Source organism: Chrysemys picta, chromosome 5 (assembly GCF_011386835.1).
Source record: "Chrysemys picta bellii isolate R12L10 chromosome 5, ASM1138683v2, whole genome shotgun sequence".
Taxonomy (NCBI): Eukaryota; Metazoa; Chordata; order Testudines; family Emydidae; genus Chrysemys; species Chrysemys picta.
In genome coordinates, this window is record NC_088795.1 from 28,168,284 (window position 1) to 28,185,885 (window position 17,602).

Below are 17,602 nucleotides of genomic sequence, written 5' to 3' on the forward strand. Positions count from 1 at the left end.
TGATACTTTACTCCTAGCAATTAGTTTCAAGGGGAGATAAACTTTTTTTAAAAGAGGTAGACCATGTTTTTGAGGCAAGTTAGTTTCTGGAAAGAAGGCATGACATGTATAAAAACAAACTGTCATACCCTAAAATAATATTAGGAATTAATTAATTTCTTTCTGGTTTCTGTGGGGCACCTGTGAGATCAATGACAAGAACCTTCTTTATAAACCAAATCTGCAGCTTCATACAATGATGTGCTAATGGCTGCTTCCTGAGCACGTAGGTAGCAAACCCAGTGTATTTTTATGGCCCTTGATCATATATCAGAGATGATCATCAGCTAGCAAAGTTTAAAGGACAAAAGGGAAATTCAGCATAGAACAAATTAGTGACTGGTAATGGGAGTAGGTCAAAAAGCAAGGGGTACTGAAATGGAATGGGATATAATAGTGTTGAATTGTGTTTTTCAGTTTTTGTATATTTTCTCCATAATTGCCTAATTTCCAGTTTGCAACAGGAACCATTAACACCAAGCTGCTAAAATTAATTGGGCTCACTGCAGAATTTAGGGCAGCCCCTCCTACTGATTGCTGGGGGATGGGGTGGAGCAGTAGTGGGTCTGAGTGGAAAGCAGAACAGGATACAGACTCTGGAAGCAAGTAGCTGTTGGTGGAGTCAGAAATGTGGACCCGGAAGTTGGGTTTGCCATAAAGACACTTTTGGCATGTTCAACTTCCAGCCTTTTATCTCGAGAACATGAGGAGTGATAGCCTGTGAGATTCAGGGCTCAAGATCCGGATGACAGTTCTAATTGCACAGGCAGTAGTACTGGGGCTCAGGGTGTTATGTATCCCTGAGAACAGTGTGCCTCTGTTTTCAGGACCTGTCCTAGGTAGGTTTTTTTAAAAACAAAATAAAACAAAAAAGTGGTTGGCATTGTTCTTTTGTAAACTGGGTGCCTGATGCACCTGCAGGCCAGCTCAGTCGATGAAACTGAGCACATACGTACCAATCCCTCACTATGCTTATCGCATATTGCCCTCTTGCCCTGCCCTATTTGGCCCCACAAGTCCTCCCAGCCAATATAAGCTTGCCTGCCCCATCAATTGCTAGGACTGTCCTGTGCACATTTCTCTGACATCTTACCATTGCTTGCGCTGCCCTTTTCCTGGGGATAGCTGTCCTTGTTTTCTTACTGTGAGGATCTGTTCATTGTACTCAGGGCAAGCCCACTGCAAACAGATAGAACTCCTCCTTGTGACAAACAGAATACCAGAGATGCAGGCAGGAAAACATAAGGACAGTGATTAATGCAAAATAACAGGTTTTTTGCAGGAGAATATCTGCAGCTGCTTCTCTAAATGGCAGATTCCAAAGCCAGTACAGTCGCTGTAGAATTGCAGAATTCAAGTCCCTGCATAAAGGTAACATGGTGGCCCTTTGGATAGAACCATCTTTTCCTCGCTAAAATGTCTCCCTCATTGTCATTTGAAACCTGGAAATCAATTGACCTAGATCATTGTAAGGATTTTCAGTTCTATGAACACAGTTTTTGCCCTCCTATGAAGGACCAAAAAGAGGGATAAAATCTCTAATACAATTTTAGACATATTTATGTATTTCTGAGGCAGAAGGGAAACTGATTCTGTCTTAAGAATTTAAATCCATTTGATAAGAGGCATGATTCTGTCTTTGGAAGAAAGAGATTTTCAGATCTATACTTTGGTCATCTTTGCATTGTTTTTTTCTAAGCATTTCATGTAGGGAACCCTTTTCTCTGTAAATATGGCCTTCTGACATTGTGTCCTGAGAGCTGTGGTTCCTTCCTAATTCCCACTTTTTCTTTTGTGTATGTTTGTGGAGTGGGGGTGGGGGAAGGACTGCTATGAAAAAGCCTTCATTTTAGACTGGTGGACTTTTTACAGGAAATCAGATGATTGTATCCAGTATTTTAGACACTCTTACATCGTACATACAGTTTCTTAGTAGTAATCTAATCTAATTTTGATGTGTTATTTACACAATACCTATCATTGTGGTATCTGAGCCTATCCAGTAGAAAGCACTTTAATCACATATTGCATTGTAGCCACATACACGCTTTTAAAATAAATCCATGTGATGTACTGTGATGCATCCCGCAGCACCCCGGGCTGTGAGTCACCTTGTTGCTACCTGCCTCAGGGTTGAGGGAGTCTTGCCTGTGCTGGCTGGGTGATAGCTTCCTAACACAACCAGCCTGTCAGTCACTTAAGCACTCTCCTCTGGACTGTAACAGCCCTGCCTTTGCCCTGCACATTTACAGTAAATGCACCCCAGCCCCAGAATCCATCCAACCCCTGATCACTAGATATCCACAGAAATCCCAGATCCTCTTCCCAAAGGAAAAGTCTACCCCAGTTTACCAGTGTTATCTTAGCCCACCCAGCACTTGAGTTCAATGATAGTAAAAGAAAAGGAAATTTACTTAAGAAAGAGAAGAGATTCAAACAGAATCCGGTGTGAGTGATGGAAACAAAATGTTACATGTAAAACAAAATCATAAGATATGAAATGGGGCATACACTTACTAATAGTTACTTTTCCTATCCAGTTAGGGAGATTCTCACCCCAAAGTTCAGTCTTTTGCAGCAGATGCTGGCCACAAGGAGTCAGGACTGAAGCATGAAGCATCCCTGCTCATCCAGGTGCCTCCTCAATGAATGGGTGCAGAGTCTTTCTCCACCCTATGACATACTGAATTGGTGTTTTGTCGTTATGCACAGACAAGGCTATCCCCTTGCTGTCCTATCATTCTTTTCACTTCCAGGGGGTTTTGATGTTTATAGTTTATTTTTGATGGTTTTCTATTGACTTTTGTGGGTTGTTGCAACAATGAACAATTAGGTAATTGGCTAGCTAGGGAGATGTGACAACTCTCTCCCACCTGAATGGGCCATTACAGAGACTTCTGATTCTCTGGTGACTCATTTTCACTCCAAGACCAGAAGGGCGTAATTGTCAATATATTTATATTATTCCTTAAATATTATCTGTACACACATCAATGATTATGAGAATTGATAAGTTACAAGCTTTCAGTAGAGACCTCACATGCTAATCTTTATGGATAAATACCATGAAAAGGGTTAATTAGGTGTAGTAAGTTTGTCAATTCTATGATAGGAGTTGCTTGTAAAGAATAGTGAACCCTTCGCCAGTTGGCAACAGTTTGCCACTATGTCACATTTACCAATCCACACTTTAAAGAGAAAAGCCAACATTTTCAGAAGTGTGTGTCTAAAGTCAGACACCGAAGGACCCATAAGCTAATTTTCAGTGGTGCTGAGCACCCTTAACTTCCCCTGAAGCCAGAGAGAGCTGTAGGGGCTCAGCATTGCTGAAAATTAGCCTGCTTGTCTTTAAGTCCCTAAATACGGATTCAGATTCTAACTTTGGGTACCCGCATTCGAAACTTTTGGCCAAAATGCATAATTTCTATGTATAATTGTTAATGTAAAATGTTAATGAAGTATATGAAACAGCAAACGACATTAAAATCTACTTACTTTGTCTCTTACTCCTCTGTGTCTTTAAATTACATCAGAAATGAACTGAGGCAGAATCCTTCCTTCCCTTTCCAATTTTACTTTCTCATTTAGCTGGGTAGAACAGGAACAAGCAGCAACATTTCCCCAGTCCCACAAGGTCCAATGCTCCAGTTCTTCTTCAATGCATTGTAGTGCCTAGTGCAGGAAGGATAAAAATGTCTCTCAAATGAAGTACTTTTGAGGTGTGGGGGATATTTCATTGCTTTCAGGTGTGCTTGGAATCCCTTTTTAATGCTCCCTGAGGTATCTTAGAGCATATTTGTATAAAGATGGTTGTTTTTCATGTTTAATTGCATAGTGGTTAGTTTATTTATTTATTTCCCCCCACAGACTCTACCAACTCCAATGTCTTTTCTACTTACAAGAACTTCTAGAACTAGTTAAACATGTCAAATTCTGATCAATTGAGAGGAATAAAAGACACTTTTTCTGTGAAATATGTTCACATTTTTTGACCATCTTTACCTAGAATACAAATATTTTTCCCTCCACAGTTTTCTACTTATTTGACTTGCAAATTATGAGATGACTGACATTTATTTATAATGTCTTTATATTTATACAAAGAATAAAAAGAGTTGCCTAGTTTATGCTCTAGGTGTCCTTGGCACAAACTACAAAACACCTGCAAAACACCAGATTCCCTTCCCCCACCCAGAAATCTGACTGATCTTTGTAATTGAAGATTCCTTGAGATGCGCAGTATCTGGACCAGAATTTTGACAAGGCAGAATCCCTCCTACTTGCTTCATTATGTTTAAGGAGGACCATGTAGCAGGGACTCAAGATTATTATTAGAAGCAGCCTCAAATATACTGTCAAGGGAAGATAAAGTGTTTTGCAATTGATTATCCTTTGAATGGAGAGGATTGCAGATTGTATTTGTTCCCTCTCTATATCAATAATGAAAAGGTGACTCTCGTGGCAAAGTGAAGTTGATTGGTTGCTTAAAGTAAATTTTCAAGAAGAGACGGTGGACATTTGTATCCAATAAAGAGCAAAATATGTACAATTCATTAAATACTATTGGGGCACTACTGCTATGGGAAGTTGGTTTTCCAGCTAGCTTCTTTCACAAGTTTGTGCATAGTTCATGCTCTTTTTCTCTCCAGTGTAGCCAGTTGTTGGGTACAGTTAGAGAAGGGATAGATTCTGATCTCAGCTGTGTGTGCAATTTGTTACTTGAGACTAGTGTAACTGAGATCAAAATCTATCCTGGAGGGTGTTGTCAGCAGTGAAAGTGCAGTGTGTGGTTTGTGTGTGTGTTTTGTTGGTTTGTTTAGGGATTTTTGGTTGGTTAATTGATCATTTTACAGTCTACTTAATCAGAGCTTTAAACTCTACTTGCTCATGGCAAGCAGCAGGTTTTCCCAGGTGAGAGCCATCAATTTCTGCAGAATCAAAGTTTTCATTTTATAGATATTTAACCCTTAGAGACATGAAGATAACTTTCCAAATGTGAACGAAGCATAGCTGATGCACTACCCTCTTCCTAAGTCTACAAGTAGAAACCTCTAGTGCCACAGTTGCTGCTCACACTTTTACATCCCGTATCAGAGTAATGACCAGTTTTAGCTGCTGCTCTTCAGATCTCTGTGGGCAGCAGTGAAAATGGCAAGCATCAGGTCAATTTCACTTCATTGCAGCATAGGGAAGCTATAACAAACAGCAGAGGTAGACAGTGGAATTGATCAGTGGTAAGAAGGACCCCACAAAATGGAAACTTAAGGGAGGGTTAGAGTAGCAGAAACTAGTAGATAATAATAATCATTAATAAAACACCACCACCACATACACCCCCCATTTGCAGCAAGTAGAAAGCTTGGGGATGGGTACAATAGCTGAGAGACATCCCCAATTCCCATTGCAGGTTCTGGGGTGGGAGGGAACCAACGAGAGAGAGAACACTCCAATCTTCAAGCAGCATGGAGAGGTTTAAGTGTACAGCTTCAAATATATCAGGCACCTACTAGAGGGAGACCTCTATAAAACATGAAGCCCCTGAGTGGAGTCTAGGAATGGCACCCGGGTAACAGTTTCAGCAGTCTCCTCTTTTCCCAGCTATGCAGAAACTGGGGTGGAGGCAGGCTTTTGACTTAGGTGTTGCCTCCAGACAGTGGGGCTCCCAGTTTTTGTATCTATGTCTAGTAGATTTAGTCCTCCCACTCTAAGTGTTTGCTGAAGTTTCCAAGCTCTGTGTCAGTAACTGGATGAGCTGAGAGTAGATGCCTGCAGATAGGTGGGAGAGAGAGAGAGCAGAGATATAAAAAAACAGAACCACAGTATAGGGAGAAATTTGCAGGGAGGTGGGAAAAGAAAGAGAAAATGGATAGGAAGAGGTAGAGAACACAATGTTAGGATGTAGTAAGAACAGCAGATCAAATATTACTCTGTGAATGGATCTCTTGACAAATTTCACTGGTCACTGAACAGTTTATCTAACAAATACATGTTTTGTGGTTGTGAACAAGCCAGCTGCCTCCAAGCACCTCCCCCTACCCATGGCCTGACATCATTCTTCAGGCACTTCAGTTTCCCTCTTCTTCAGCTCAGGGTTCCTTAAACTATCCTTAAATCAAACTATCAGATGAGCTCTTCCCTGGTTCATCAACACCTCACCTTGGGGGTTAGTTTATTAACATCAAACCATTCCCAAAATAAAGTTTTCAGAATCCCCCTCAAGTCCATACTTCCAGTCTTTCACACTGGTGGGCTCCCAAGCCTTCCCTGACTGAAGTCTTTTCCCCAAAAACTCAGGGTTCCCTGTGGTGCCTACTTTCCCCAAAAATATCTCACTCACTCTTACTCTTACTCTTCCTGAGTATGCCTGCCTGTCTGCCTGCCTGCCTGCCCCTCTCTGCAACTTTTTGCTGCTCTTCATAGGAGAATCAGCTCCTCCATCCCCAGCTGGTTCTACTAATATAACCCCACACCCCATCCCAGATGTTGTAAGCAGGGCTAATTGGACAGGCCTGGCTAGGTCTAGGCCTCTGCCTCTTAAAGAGACAGGTCACCTCACTACATATCTTTCCTGCCTTGAAACCTTGCTTGGCCCCTGGGCAAGTTCTACAATGTTTATTTCTTCTGTTGTCCCTTGCTAGTCTGTTTTTCCAGCATGGGGGGAGGAGAGCAGGGCAAAGCAGCTGTACCACACTGTACCTCAGGATTCAGGTCAGGGCCGTTAGATTACTCAGTGTAGAACTGTAGAGAACTACACAGTTTTTAATGTTACTTATTTTGAGTAACTATCTCTGATTGCTGATTGAGTTGGCATGGAAACTGAATTACCATTCGTTTTTTAAAAGGATAGTCCATTCAGACTGAGGTTAGTCATCAGCTGGCAAAGTGAAAAGACTTATATTGCAGCTGTTAACACTTATACCTTGCCTCTGAATAAACAGAATACTTGAGATGCTAGCACTGGTATTCTCAATCACTTCTATGAGAATAAGTGTTCCTCCACAGAAAACAACACTGCGTGTTTTGGGGGGAAAGTGTTATTTCATAATCTGATATATACAGTAGGACTCATTTCCAGAAGCTTCCTTATGGATCAGTTGAATGCAAATAGTAACAGTTTGTGTAATCAACACACACAATGCTTATGCTATTATATTTGATGTCCTTATTTAAAAGGCTTTTAGCCTGGCCCTTGTTTTTAACTGGGACTTTGTGTGTGCATAACCAAGATGGAACCCTTTGGTGTATGCAGAAAAATCTACAGCTAAGCAGAAAATGGCATTTGCAATTACTTTTTCTCTCTTCTCCCTCCACCCCCCTTCCTGTGAATGAAAACATTGAAGAGGAGTTCACTTTCATCATTTTCTTTTTCTAAGAAGTAAAATGGAAGCAGAGATACTGCTGCTGGTTTTCCAAACCAGCTAAACTGAGGGAATACTGATGTTAAAAAAGTTGTTCAGTGACATTTTATAAATATGGCATCTCATTCTCAGACACAGAAGGGGAAGTGTATATTTAAATTAAGAAAAGCTTGAGTTTATCCAAAACCTTTGACTCTAGGCTTCTTTAAATCCTCAGCACACAGACAGCTTCCTTCCTTGTTAAAATAGGAGCCCTTTACCTTAGGGTAACTACTTGTGCTCTAAGCATGTTAGCTATCAGATCGATGCGGGCACTGATTTTTCTCTTCTTCATGTTAACCAAGCAGATAATCTAAGTGATGCCTTGAAGAAGCTGAAGATAACAGCCATTGACAGCACAGCAGATAGCTTGGAAGGATGCTTGGATTGCCTGCTTCAAGCCCTGGCTCAAAACAGTAAGTTTTATTGTCCCTTCAAATTTTGCATCATATGATCACATCAATAAATGATGGAGGTAGTACTGTAATGTGAAGCAATGCAAGTAACACAATCAATAGAATTGCTGGATTGGCTGTTTTATTAAAAAGAAAGTCCCATATAACTTGTGTGCGAATCAGATAGTGACAAAGATTAAAAAAAAAAAGATAGTGAAAGCCATGGACATTCACAGAGCTAGTCCCTGGCATATGGAGTAAGTTACTTTTCCAATTGTAGTCTACATGCAGAAAGCAAAGGGCAAGGTATTTCTCTTTCAGATCAAAAACTTGTGCACTATTGTGCTTGGGTAGCATGAGAATGGCATTCAGCACTTTCACTTACTCTGAGTAAAGGTGGCACAGGTTGCCAATATAGCACATTATTTTCCTTACATGTTTGATCACACATTAATTTCCATGATGTTTTCATTAGAAGGGAAAGATTGGATTTCTAAGTACACTACAATCTTAAACACATTGGATGATGACAGAACTAACATTGTGAAGAGGAAAATGAGATGGCTTTTGTTCCCTAAGCTCTACAGGGTCCTGTTCCACAAACAGAAACATTTTAGGGAAAATGGAGACAGCAGTCTATAGAACTTGTCCATCTCTAACTTTCTGATCATGGGACGCTGGCAGAAGATGTGAAGGAAAGATCCATGTAAGGTTTCAACTTCACATACTTTGTTAGGACCAATCTAAATAATCTGATTACATGTATTAGGTAAAATGAAGTTTCTGATTAGAATTTTTCTTCTTTTCATTTTTAAACAAAATAAACCTCTGCTATACCTGATCTCTGTAACATATCAATACTCTCCTCGAAAGTCCATATTAATCAGCTGATCTGATTTCTCTTCCAAGATGCCATTCTACAAGTCATAATTTCATGGCTGTGTAACTGTAAGATATTTTGTGAAATTTTAACGCTAGAAGCTAAACACTGTTAGAGATGCTTTATGGATTATACAACAGTGTCTGCAGGTCAGGAGGTAATGTTGGTGCATTTTTTTCATCCTGAGTAGTTCACAGGGAGACCTTAGCCAGGAAAGTGTCGCGCCTGGGGTTTTTGTTGTTGTTGTTTTTGATCAACTTCTCTTCAAGGAAGGGAATCCATGGTTTTTTAGAGTCCTTTGTAAGGTATCTGCAACATTTACCACCATTGAACACCTTCATGTTTAAAGAGTATGGGATAGGAAGAAGTGTTTGTGATATGAAAACATCCCAGGGCTTGGAGTTAAATGAATTGTGTACCATTACCTGTGAGGGTCCGTAAATAAATCCCAGTACCCAGTTAGTACGTGCAAAATGGTTCAGGTTGTAGCTAAGGTAGAATTTTATGGGTCACTGCAACATGGGAACTGGGTCTGTTAGCTTCCCCTTATACTGTCAATTCGGTGTTGGTCAAGTCCTTGTTATGACCCAGCCTCTGCCCCCTTCAGGGTAATGGAGAGTTGGAAGCCCCATAGTGCTAGTGGAAGCTAGACAACCCTAGGTCTCCTGGGTTTCAAGCCTTCTTCTCCAAAGCACTTGGCTGGAGTGGGTGTGGGAACCCAGCCCCATCCTCTCCATTGGGTTGTTTGGAACAGCCAGAACCAATTCTTCTCAGACCCTTGTTGCACCCCGTTCCACTTCCTGTAGTCTTTTATCATGCCCAGAGGCTTCCCTGCCTAATTAACTTATTCCCAGTTACTCAGTGAGTTAACTACTTCCAGGTGAACCTGAGCTGCCTCATTTCCCCTTGTGGAGCCTGTCAGAGGTAGGCTGGGCCCCAGATGCTTTCAGAGGGCCAGCTTCCTTCTGACAGTCACTTAAAGACAAGGTGACCAGATGTCCCGATTTTATAGGGACAGTCCCGATATTCAGGGCTTTTTCTGATATAGGCACCTATTACCTCACACACTCTGTCCCGATTTTTCACACTTGCTATCTGGTCACCCTACTTAAAGATTCTATATGCTGTATGTGGTATCTCTTTTTCTCTGTCTTTTTCAGTGTCTGCTTTCCTTCAATATATTTTTTTCTGTCCTCCCACCTCCCTCTTATTTCTTTCCTGTATATTCTTTAATTTCCTCAGATCTTCTTCTTACTTGTCGCCTGTGTATTTCCCCCGCTTCACCTTATCCCCATCTCTTATACTCACTTAGGGCTTGTCTACACTTAACATGCTGCAATGGCGCAACTGCACCAATGTTGCTGAGCTGCTGTAGCATTTTAATGAAGACACTACCTATGCCAACAGGAGAGCTTCTCCTGTCGGCATAGGTAATCCACCTCCCCAAGAGGCGGTAGCTATGTCCCATCGACATAGCGCTGTATACACCAGGAGTTAGGTTGGTATAACCAGGGCCGGCTACAGGCACCAGCCCTCCAAGCATGTGCTTGGGGCAGTACCTGGAGGGGGGCGGCGCTCACCCGGGGAGAGCGGGGCCCCGGCTGGGCTCGCTGCCCTCCCCGCGGCGCTCCGGCCGGTCAGGGAGAGCGGGGCCGCTGCGGGCTTGCCACCCTCCCCCGGCGCTCTGGCTGGCCGGGGAGAGTGGGGCCGCAGCCGGGCTCGCCGCCCTCCCCCCGGTGCTCCGGCTGGCCGGGAAGAGCAGGGCCGCCCTCCCCGCGGCGCTCTGGCCGGCTGGGGAGAGCGGGGCCCCGGCTGGGCTCGCCGCCCTCCCTGCAGCGCTCCGGCCGGTCAGGGAGAGCGGGGCCGCGGCCGGGCTCGCTGCCCTCTCCGCGGCGCTCCAGCAGGTCAGGGAGAGCGGGGCCGTGGCCGGGCTCTCCGTCCTCCTCCCAGCGCTCCGGCCGGCCGGGGAGAGCGGGGCCGCGGCCAGACTCGGCCCCCTCCCCCCACCCCCCGTATAACTGCGTTGCTTGGGGTGTGGATTTTCCACACTTCTGAGCAACAGTTATACCAACATAGGTTGCTAGTGTAGACCAAGCCTCACACACAGTAGCACTGCTCGCCAACACATACACACACGGCCCACCCCTTCTCACCTAACTGTTCTAGAAGGAAGAGGAGAGTTAATCCCCTGTGGCCATTCAATTCTTCTTCTCTCTGCTGAAACAGCTAACTAGGTTGCCAGCAAATTAGTGCCAGTTATGGATATTTTCCCAGGGGATCCAACAAACACCCAACAGCCTTCAGATGATACCTTTCAATCCTGGGCTGGATTTGAACCAGCCACTTGGAGAAGAGAGTCATTATAGCTCATTTCTAATTCCTCAAGCAATCCAACTCTCTGAGTATACGCTGGATATTTCTGAAAGAAAAATCGCTGGATAGGTTTTAAGATTACATCATTAAAAGGCAGAATAATTTTTTCCTTTTCAAAAAACCTAATATCACCCTTAATGAAATATGAAGAGTAAAATGACCCATCCTGGTATCTTAGTATATTACTGAGAAACACTAAGAAATTCTAGGGATTCTTCAAATTAGCAAAACCTTACTTCAGAGCATATATGAGGTGACAAGCTGCCCATCCTAATAAAGGAAAAGGTTCCAGTTTGGGGTAATTACTCTATTTTTGTGTAATTAATTTTTTAACTTGACAGTACCCCAAAGGAGCTGATAAATTCCATTAGCTTGAAATGGAGAATTATGGGTTTGTGACACAAAGACTAATGCTTCCAACCACAAAGTGGTTTATGTGCCACTTTGTTTATAGCTATACCTGTCATGTGTGAAGAAAAGTATCTTTGCCAATGGCTGAGTATCAAAACATGCAAGAGATTTTTGCGTAGTCCAAAATGATGTTATAAAATTTCCCATTATATAGAGATGATCTCAGTGGAGGCCTTAAAGATAGTATACATAACACTAATCCATTTTAGGTTGGAAGAAAGCAAAACCAAAATAAAATAAGGGTTTGAATGTAAAATCAAACAGCAGTTGAGCAGCAGTGGATAAAACTTTCAAAAAAGACAGTCTCATTGAAAGACAATTGGACTTAGGTTCCTAAGTACCTAAATCAGTTTTGAAAATGTGGCATAGGCTCCTAAGACATTTGGGCACTGTTAAAAAATTGACCAAATGTCAATAAAAACAATTTCTGTTTTGCTTTAAACTGTGAGAAGCAACATACATTTTTTTTTTAAAATCCTCTTAAATTATTTGTTGGGTTGCACCCGTTAATAAGTTTGGTCTAACAGATTGCTATAAGGGATCAAGTTTCCTAACTTCGCAGCCAGTGGTCAGTTATTAATGATCTAGTAATATATTATGACCATCCTTCTCTCTGTGCCTTCTAAACTTCCTCTCAACATCCATCCATTCAACATCCTTCCAGGTCATCTTGGTATAACGATTATTTGTGGAGGTGGAATGTGTGTCAAAGAGATGAGCGTGCCAGTGGTGATTAATGTTTTCACAGGCTAAGTAATTGCTGCGTTTTTAAAACTGACTATTGTGGAAGAAAAGAAAACCCTTTCAGTGGAACTGTTGCAAGTGGTGGATAGTCTGGTCAACGCAGGCTGCTGCCACCTAGAAAGAGGTTTGAAAATGGGAATGTGTTTTCATTATAAAAATGTACAGTGCCTAACAGCGGACCCCTGATCCCAGACTGTGGCCTCTAGGTACTACTACAATACAAAATAATTTCCTTGTAGAGGAATTTTCTTTCTTCAATAATAAGACGGATTGGATGCTTGTACTTGTACTGGATTGGATGCTAATGTGGGGCCAGATCTATGTCCAGAAGAGTCAAATCCCATGGGCCTGATTCCTCATTACCTGGCATTTTGTATAGTCATTTATACCAGTGCAAAGTGGATGTAAAATGCTGCCATTCTCCTTTAGTAGCGCTTTACCCGTTTTACAACTGCCCTTGCTCAGCGAGTCTGCCTCATCTCCCTGCCAGCTCATTACCTCCTTATAATGCCGTCTGTACCTAAAAAATCTTCATGAGGAAGTCTCACTCTTCCCTCACCTCTAGGAATCTTCCAGGAACCAGCAAAGAAGGGGGTGCTGCTAGTAGAGACAGAAGAGACATGCCAAAAATATTGTTTAATAAAATCTGAACACACAAAAAGTATAAAATTAAACAGAGGGACAAGGTGGGTGAGGCAATATCTTTTATTGGACTACTTCTGTTCGTAAGAGAGAAGAGTTTCTGTGTAAGCTCCAAAGCTTGTTTCTCTCAGCAACAGAAGTTGGTCCAATAAAAGATCTTACCTCACCCACCTTGTTTCTTTAATATCCTGGGGCTGACACGGCTACAACAATACTGCATACAATAATGGCAGACCCAGTGCATTGTTGTGCTCAGTGCTTTAGGGATTTGACAGCTACGTGCATGTGTCCCACACACAGACACATGAACACAATCTCAATTGTCCTGCTGGTGGGGAAGGGGAGAAAGAGAGACTGGAGCAAGTAAGGTATGTCTTAAAAACTATTAAAGGTAAATTAAAATAAAGCTCCAGAATAAAACTGTGGAAAGGAACCAAAGGAATACTGTATATCTTAAGCTAAAACAAGTAGGCAGTGTCTCTTTAAATACTAAAACTTAGACATCAAACAAAATTAAGGATGGAATAATAGTAAATTTTGTGTACCATTAACATAAGTAATAAGTTTCATTGTTTCATTAGTGCTTCTCTCACAGGCATAGCAGAAGGAACATTTTACCTTAATAGACAATAACCGGAATGCATTAGTGTCCTCACATAAGGTCACTGATAAAACAAGAGACCATGGCCTAGTAGGATGAGAGGAGAGGAAAGTTCCATACTCCTCACAGAGCAGAATTGAAACAGGTTCAAGTCAAACATCTCATCTGAGATCTAAAAATGTGATCCTCTGTTTTGTGAAGGAAAGGTTTTGATACTACATCTTCATTTTAGGTTATTTTTCTTTTTATCTAGATATTTACTTATGCTTTAAAATCACGATACCAGGTCCTTGCCTGAAGCAGGGGGTGTAATTGGAGAACTAGTGTGCTGTACTGCAACAATATACTATGCTTAAATAGCTGTCAGATTTGTCACATTTGGAAGCCATAGACTTGAGACTATATCCTGGTTAAAATCCATTTGAAAGGATTAAACCTTTCCAGACCATATCATAATTTTTTTTTAAGTTTAGAGGAAAATTTTCCAGTACTGCTCCAAGGTCTGCTCATGCTGTACAGACTGTCCTAGATTACATGGAATAAGGCCATAATGACAATTTTACAGCTAGTCTGTTCTTTTGAAGGTGGAATTAAATAATGTCTAGGTAGGTGGTTCAGAATATGGCTTATATAGGGAAATTCCGGTCTCATTTCCATCTAGCAAGGTCAGATGTTTAAACAAAAATATCAGTGTGTGTGCCAAAGGAGCCCCTGAATGTAAAAGATTAGATTCGTTCCTCAATTTAGTAGTTGTATAATACATAGGAGCCTATAACAGGCTTATACAAATGAAAATGAAAATGAAACTGCTATTATAGTTCATTAATACTATATGGAATAGAAAGGGTCATTTTAGTTGTTGGGTGCCGAGTAACTTTATTTTTAAAATGACTAAAAATATTTAGTTTTGAGAAATAGAAAATGGGAGGGCAACTCTTATTAATTGTTCCTTGTACTGCCAACTCAGAGGTGTGACTCCCATTAGTTTAGCCACAGAGGTTCTTCTACATACACCTCTACCCCGATATAACGCTGTCCTCAGGAGCCAAAAAATCTTACCGCATTATAGGTGAAACCACGTTGTATCGAACTTGCTTTGATCCGCCGGAGTGCGCAGCCCCCTCCCTCTTCCCGGAGCGCTGCTTTACCGCGTTATATCTGAATTTGTGTTATATCGGGGCGCGTTATATTGGGGTAGAAGTGTACCTTAAGGGAAACCATGATTACATCCAAGCAAAATAATCATAGTTATTAACACTGGCTATTTTATTATTAAAGAAAGGAAAAGAAAACATCAAACAAAACAATACGGCACAAATGATAAACTGGTTATGTCTGTTACAATCTCTTCTGTATGCCTGTCTGTGGAGAGCTTTTAGCAGAGATGACACCTTTGAGAGTGGGCTGCCTCTGAGGACTTTTCTTTAGTAAGTGAAGACGAACGTATATTTAGGCTTGACAGAATTCAATTTTAATTTTTTTTATCATTTTGATGGATGAGATCAATGTTTAATTTTAAGTTTTTTATTTTTATCAATTTAAATTTTCACAGTTGTGAGAAATTATGGAGTGGTCAAGCAATAGCGGGGAGTCAGACAATAATTATGTAAGGGCAGTAGACATTGAAATTCAAAAAGTTAAAGCATTAGAACTTAAAACACAAATTGTCAGCTGCTCATGTCAAAATCTATAGTGTAAGTATCCTTAAATCAAGCTCTAATAAGTTCTCAAGTAGCATTTTTCTCCCTTTGCCGATCTGTAAATTTTGATTACTGTAGATAGAAATATTTTTTCATTGGGTTGTGTGTGTACCATGAAATTGATATTTACCAGTGTTTACAGATAAATCTAATCCTTCTAAGCCTAAGTATATTGCTTCTGAAATTTATTGTGAGCCCAATTTAGTATCTCATAGATACTTAAGCTGTTTATAATTGGGCAACAGAACTTGTTAAAGGGCAGATGGCTCCTGTCGGTTATTATTAATAATCAAGTAGTTTATAACAGGGCAAAGTAAACAATCTAACTAAATCCTATGAAATGGAAGAAAATATTGAAATAGAAGGAGCCACTTAAGGAGCTTTCTTAAGTCAGGCCAATTACAAATATTAAGAATCTTAAATCCAATTAAATCCCACTATTTTGCTGTTTACCAGTATTTAGTCCCATCTCCTTTTCAAGAATACATGGTCTAACCATTGGTGATTAACAGGAGAAACTTGTCATCTTAAAAACAACAGGATTTCCATATCCCAGTAAAATCATTACTAGAGTTTAAATCTAATCGTTGGCAGTGCCTTAGTTAACTTCTCTCACCAATCCATGTTGAAGTCTTGGGGTGGTTTCCTATGGCTGTTTTTTTCTTGAGTCTTCTCTGTTTTTCTTATTTCTCTGTGGCAGCCTGCTTGAAAAGTTTGACAGGATAAGTTGATGAGTGCTTGCTGTTAAGCAGAGTAGCAGAGGGTGTATGAGTGAGAGGGATGCTCACTTCTGAGGTTTTTTTATATTCTTCTCTTTCCTATTTCCATGAAATGATTAGAAAATGCACAGATTTCGGGCTTGTTTAGGTTCAGATTGGCTTAGTACCTCCATGGGTTGCCCTTAGGAGCCTCTTCATCTTATGAATATGTAGTTTGTTCATGTATCAGAGGGGTAGCCGTGTTAGTCTGAATCTGTAAAAAGCAACAGAGGGTCCTGTGGCACCTTTGAGACTAACAGAAGTACTGGGAGCATAAGCTTTCGTGGGTAAGAACCTCACTTCTTGCATCTGAAGAAGTGAGGTTCTTACCCACGAAAGCTTATGCTCCCAGAGGGTCCTGTGGCACCTTTGAGACTAACAGAAGTACTGGGAGCATAAGCTTTCGTGGGTAAGAACCTCACTTCTTGCATCTGAAGAAGTGAGGTTCTTACCCACGAAAGCTTATGCTCCCAGTACTTCTGTTAGTCTCAAAGGTGCCACAGGACCCTCTGTAGTTTGTTCATGTATATGTGCATTAGAGTTATAATTATTTATTGACAGATGTATTTCCTTTGTCTTTGTCATGGGAGATTCTCAAGAATATCTTTAAAGTTAGAGTTTTATCTCTTTATTTATTCAATTTCTGAGAAATTTCTTTAGCTTGATTAGAGTTCAACAGGAAATGAAAATACTGTTTTAAAGAGTCCAAGCACTTCTGTTTTTTATAAAAAGTTTTTTAGTTCTCAAAAACAATCTTTTTAAAATTAATGATTTCTTCAACAGTCCTTAGCTTAAATAGTTATTAAAGAAGTTGTTGATTCTTTAAAACAGTTTTTAGAGAGATGATTGTTCTTGTTTTCCTGAGTTGAGAGAGGGAGTAACTTGAGTACTGCTAGTAATAATTAATTCCCCATTAATATAACTATTCTGAACTTAAACGGCTTCTTACATTAGTAATTATTTTAGCAAGATCATTAGGCTCCAGGCTGGTACATAAAGCATTTTACCATTTACACAGCAATGATATTAGGAAATTACATTAGACACTTGTATTTAGTTAAAATATTTGCAAATGTGCCATTCAAAATGCTTTGGCATTTCAACATTTAAAAAATGAACAAAGGTTTAAAAGATTTCCAGCTACATATGTTTTTCCTAGAGATATTTCTGAATGAAGCATTTGGAGTAATCATAAAATTAATTTCAACAAGGATATATCTAAAATTCTTTATTTATAAGTTTTTCTTGGGAGCATGAAAAAAGTTCACTTTGCATCAAGACATATTGCTCTAATAACACAACCCTACATTCTTGTCACAATCAAGTCTTTTCCCAAATCATGAATTTGTTTCGTGAGTGAGGATTAAGTTTGTACCAAACTGATATTTTATGTAAACGGAGGTGTTTTAGTTTAAATGAGACATTCTTATGGGTAATAAACATGGTTTTATGGCTAAGGAGAACTATTTTCCTGACATTTGTTTGTCTCCAGGGTGACAATGCAGAATTCCTTTGGTTAGCCTGAATATTTAATATAATTAAATAAACAAAAAATATATGCATGGGAAGGAAGTACTTTTCTCCAAGCACCATATGTATGAAAGGAATGATAAATATATATCCTAAGCATCAGTAAAGACGCAGGCAAGCTTAATGTCATAA

At 40.5% G+C, this 17,602-nt stretch overlaps 1 protein-coding gene and 1 long non-coding RNA gene across 10 annotated transcripts in view; one reads left to right on the plus strand and one right to left on the minus strand.

Annotated features, from left to right (window-relative positions):
• Nucleotides 1-17,602, plus strand: part of RAP1GDS1 (Rap1 GTPase-GDP dissociation stimulator 1) — a 157,266-nt gene that overhangs the window by 43,323 nt on the left and 96,341 nt on the right. For 5 of the 9 annotated variants that reach the window (XM_042859990.2, XM_065596163.1, XM_065596164.1 and 2 more), the window contains exon 2: nucleotides 7,745-7,852. In XM_042859990.2, coding sequence (XP_042715924.1) covers nucleotides 7,745-7,852 — 108 coding nt within the window. Of the gene's footprint in view, nucleotides 1-7,741; nucleotides 7,853-17,602 lie in introns of all 9 variants that reach the window. The other 4 variants (XM_042859989.2, XM_065596165.1, XM_005278489.4 and 1 more) reach the window with 1 other exon arrangement.
• Nucleotides 3,540-15,886, minus strand: LOC101951618 (uncharacterized). Its single transcript, XR_006176790.2, has 3 exons — nucleotides 15,799-15,886; nucleotides 12,738-12,836; nucleotides 3,540-3,711 (listed from the first exon to the last, which is right to left on the minus strand). It is a non-coding gene; the product is annotated as an uncharacterized LOC101951618 (long non-coding RNA).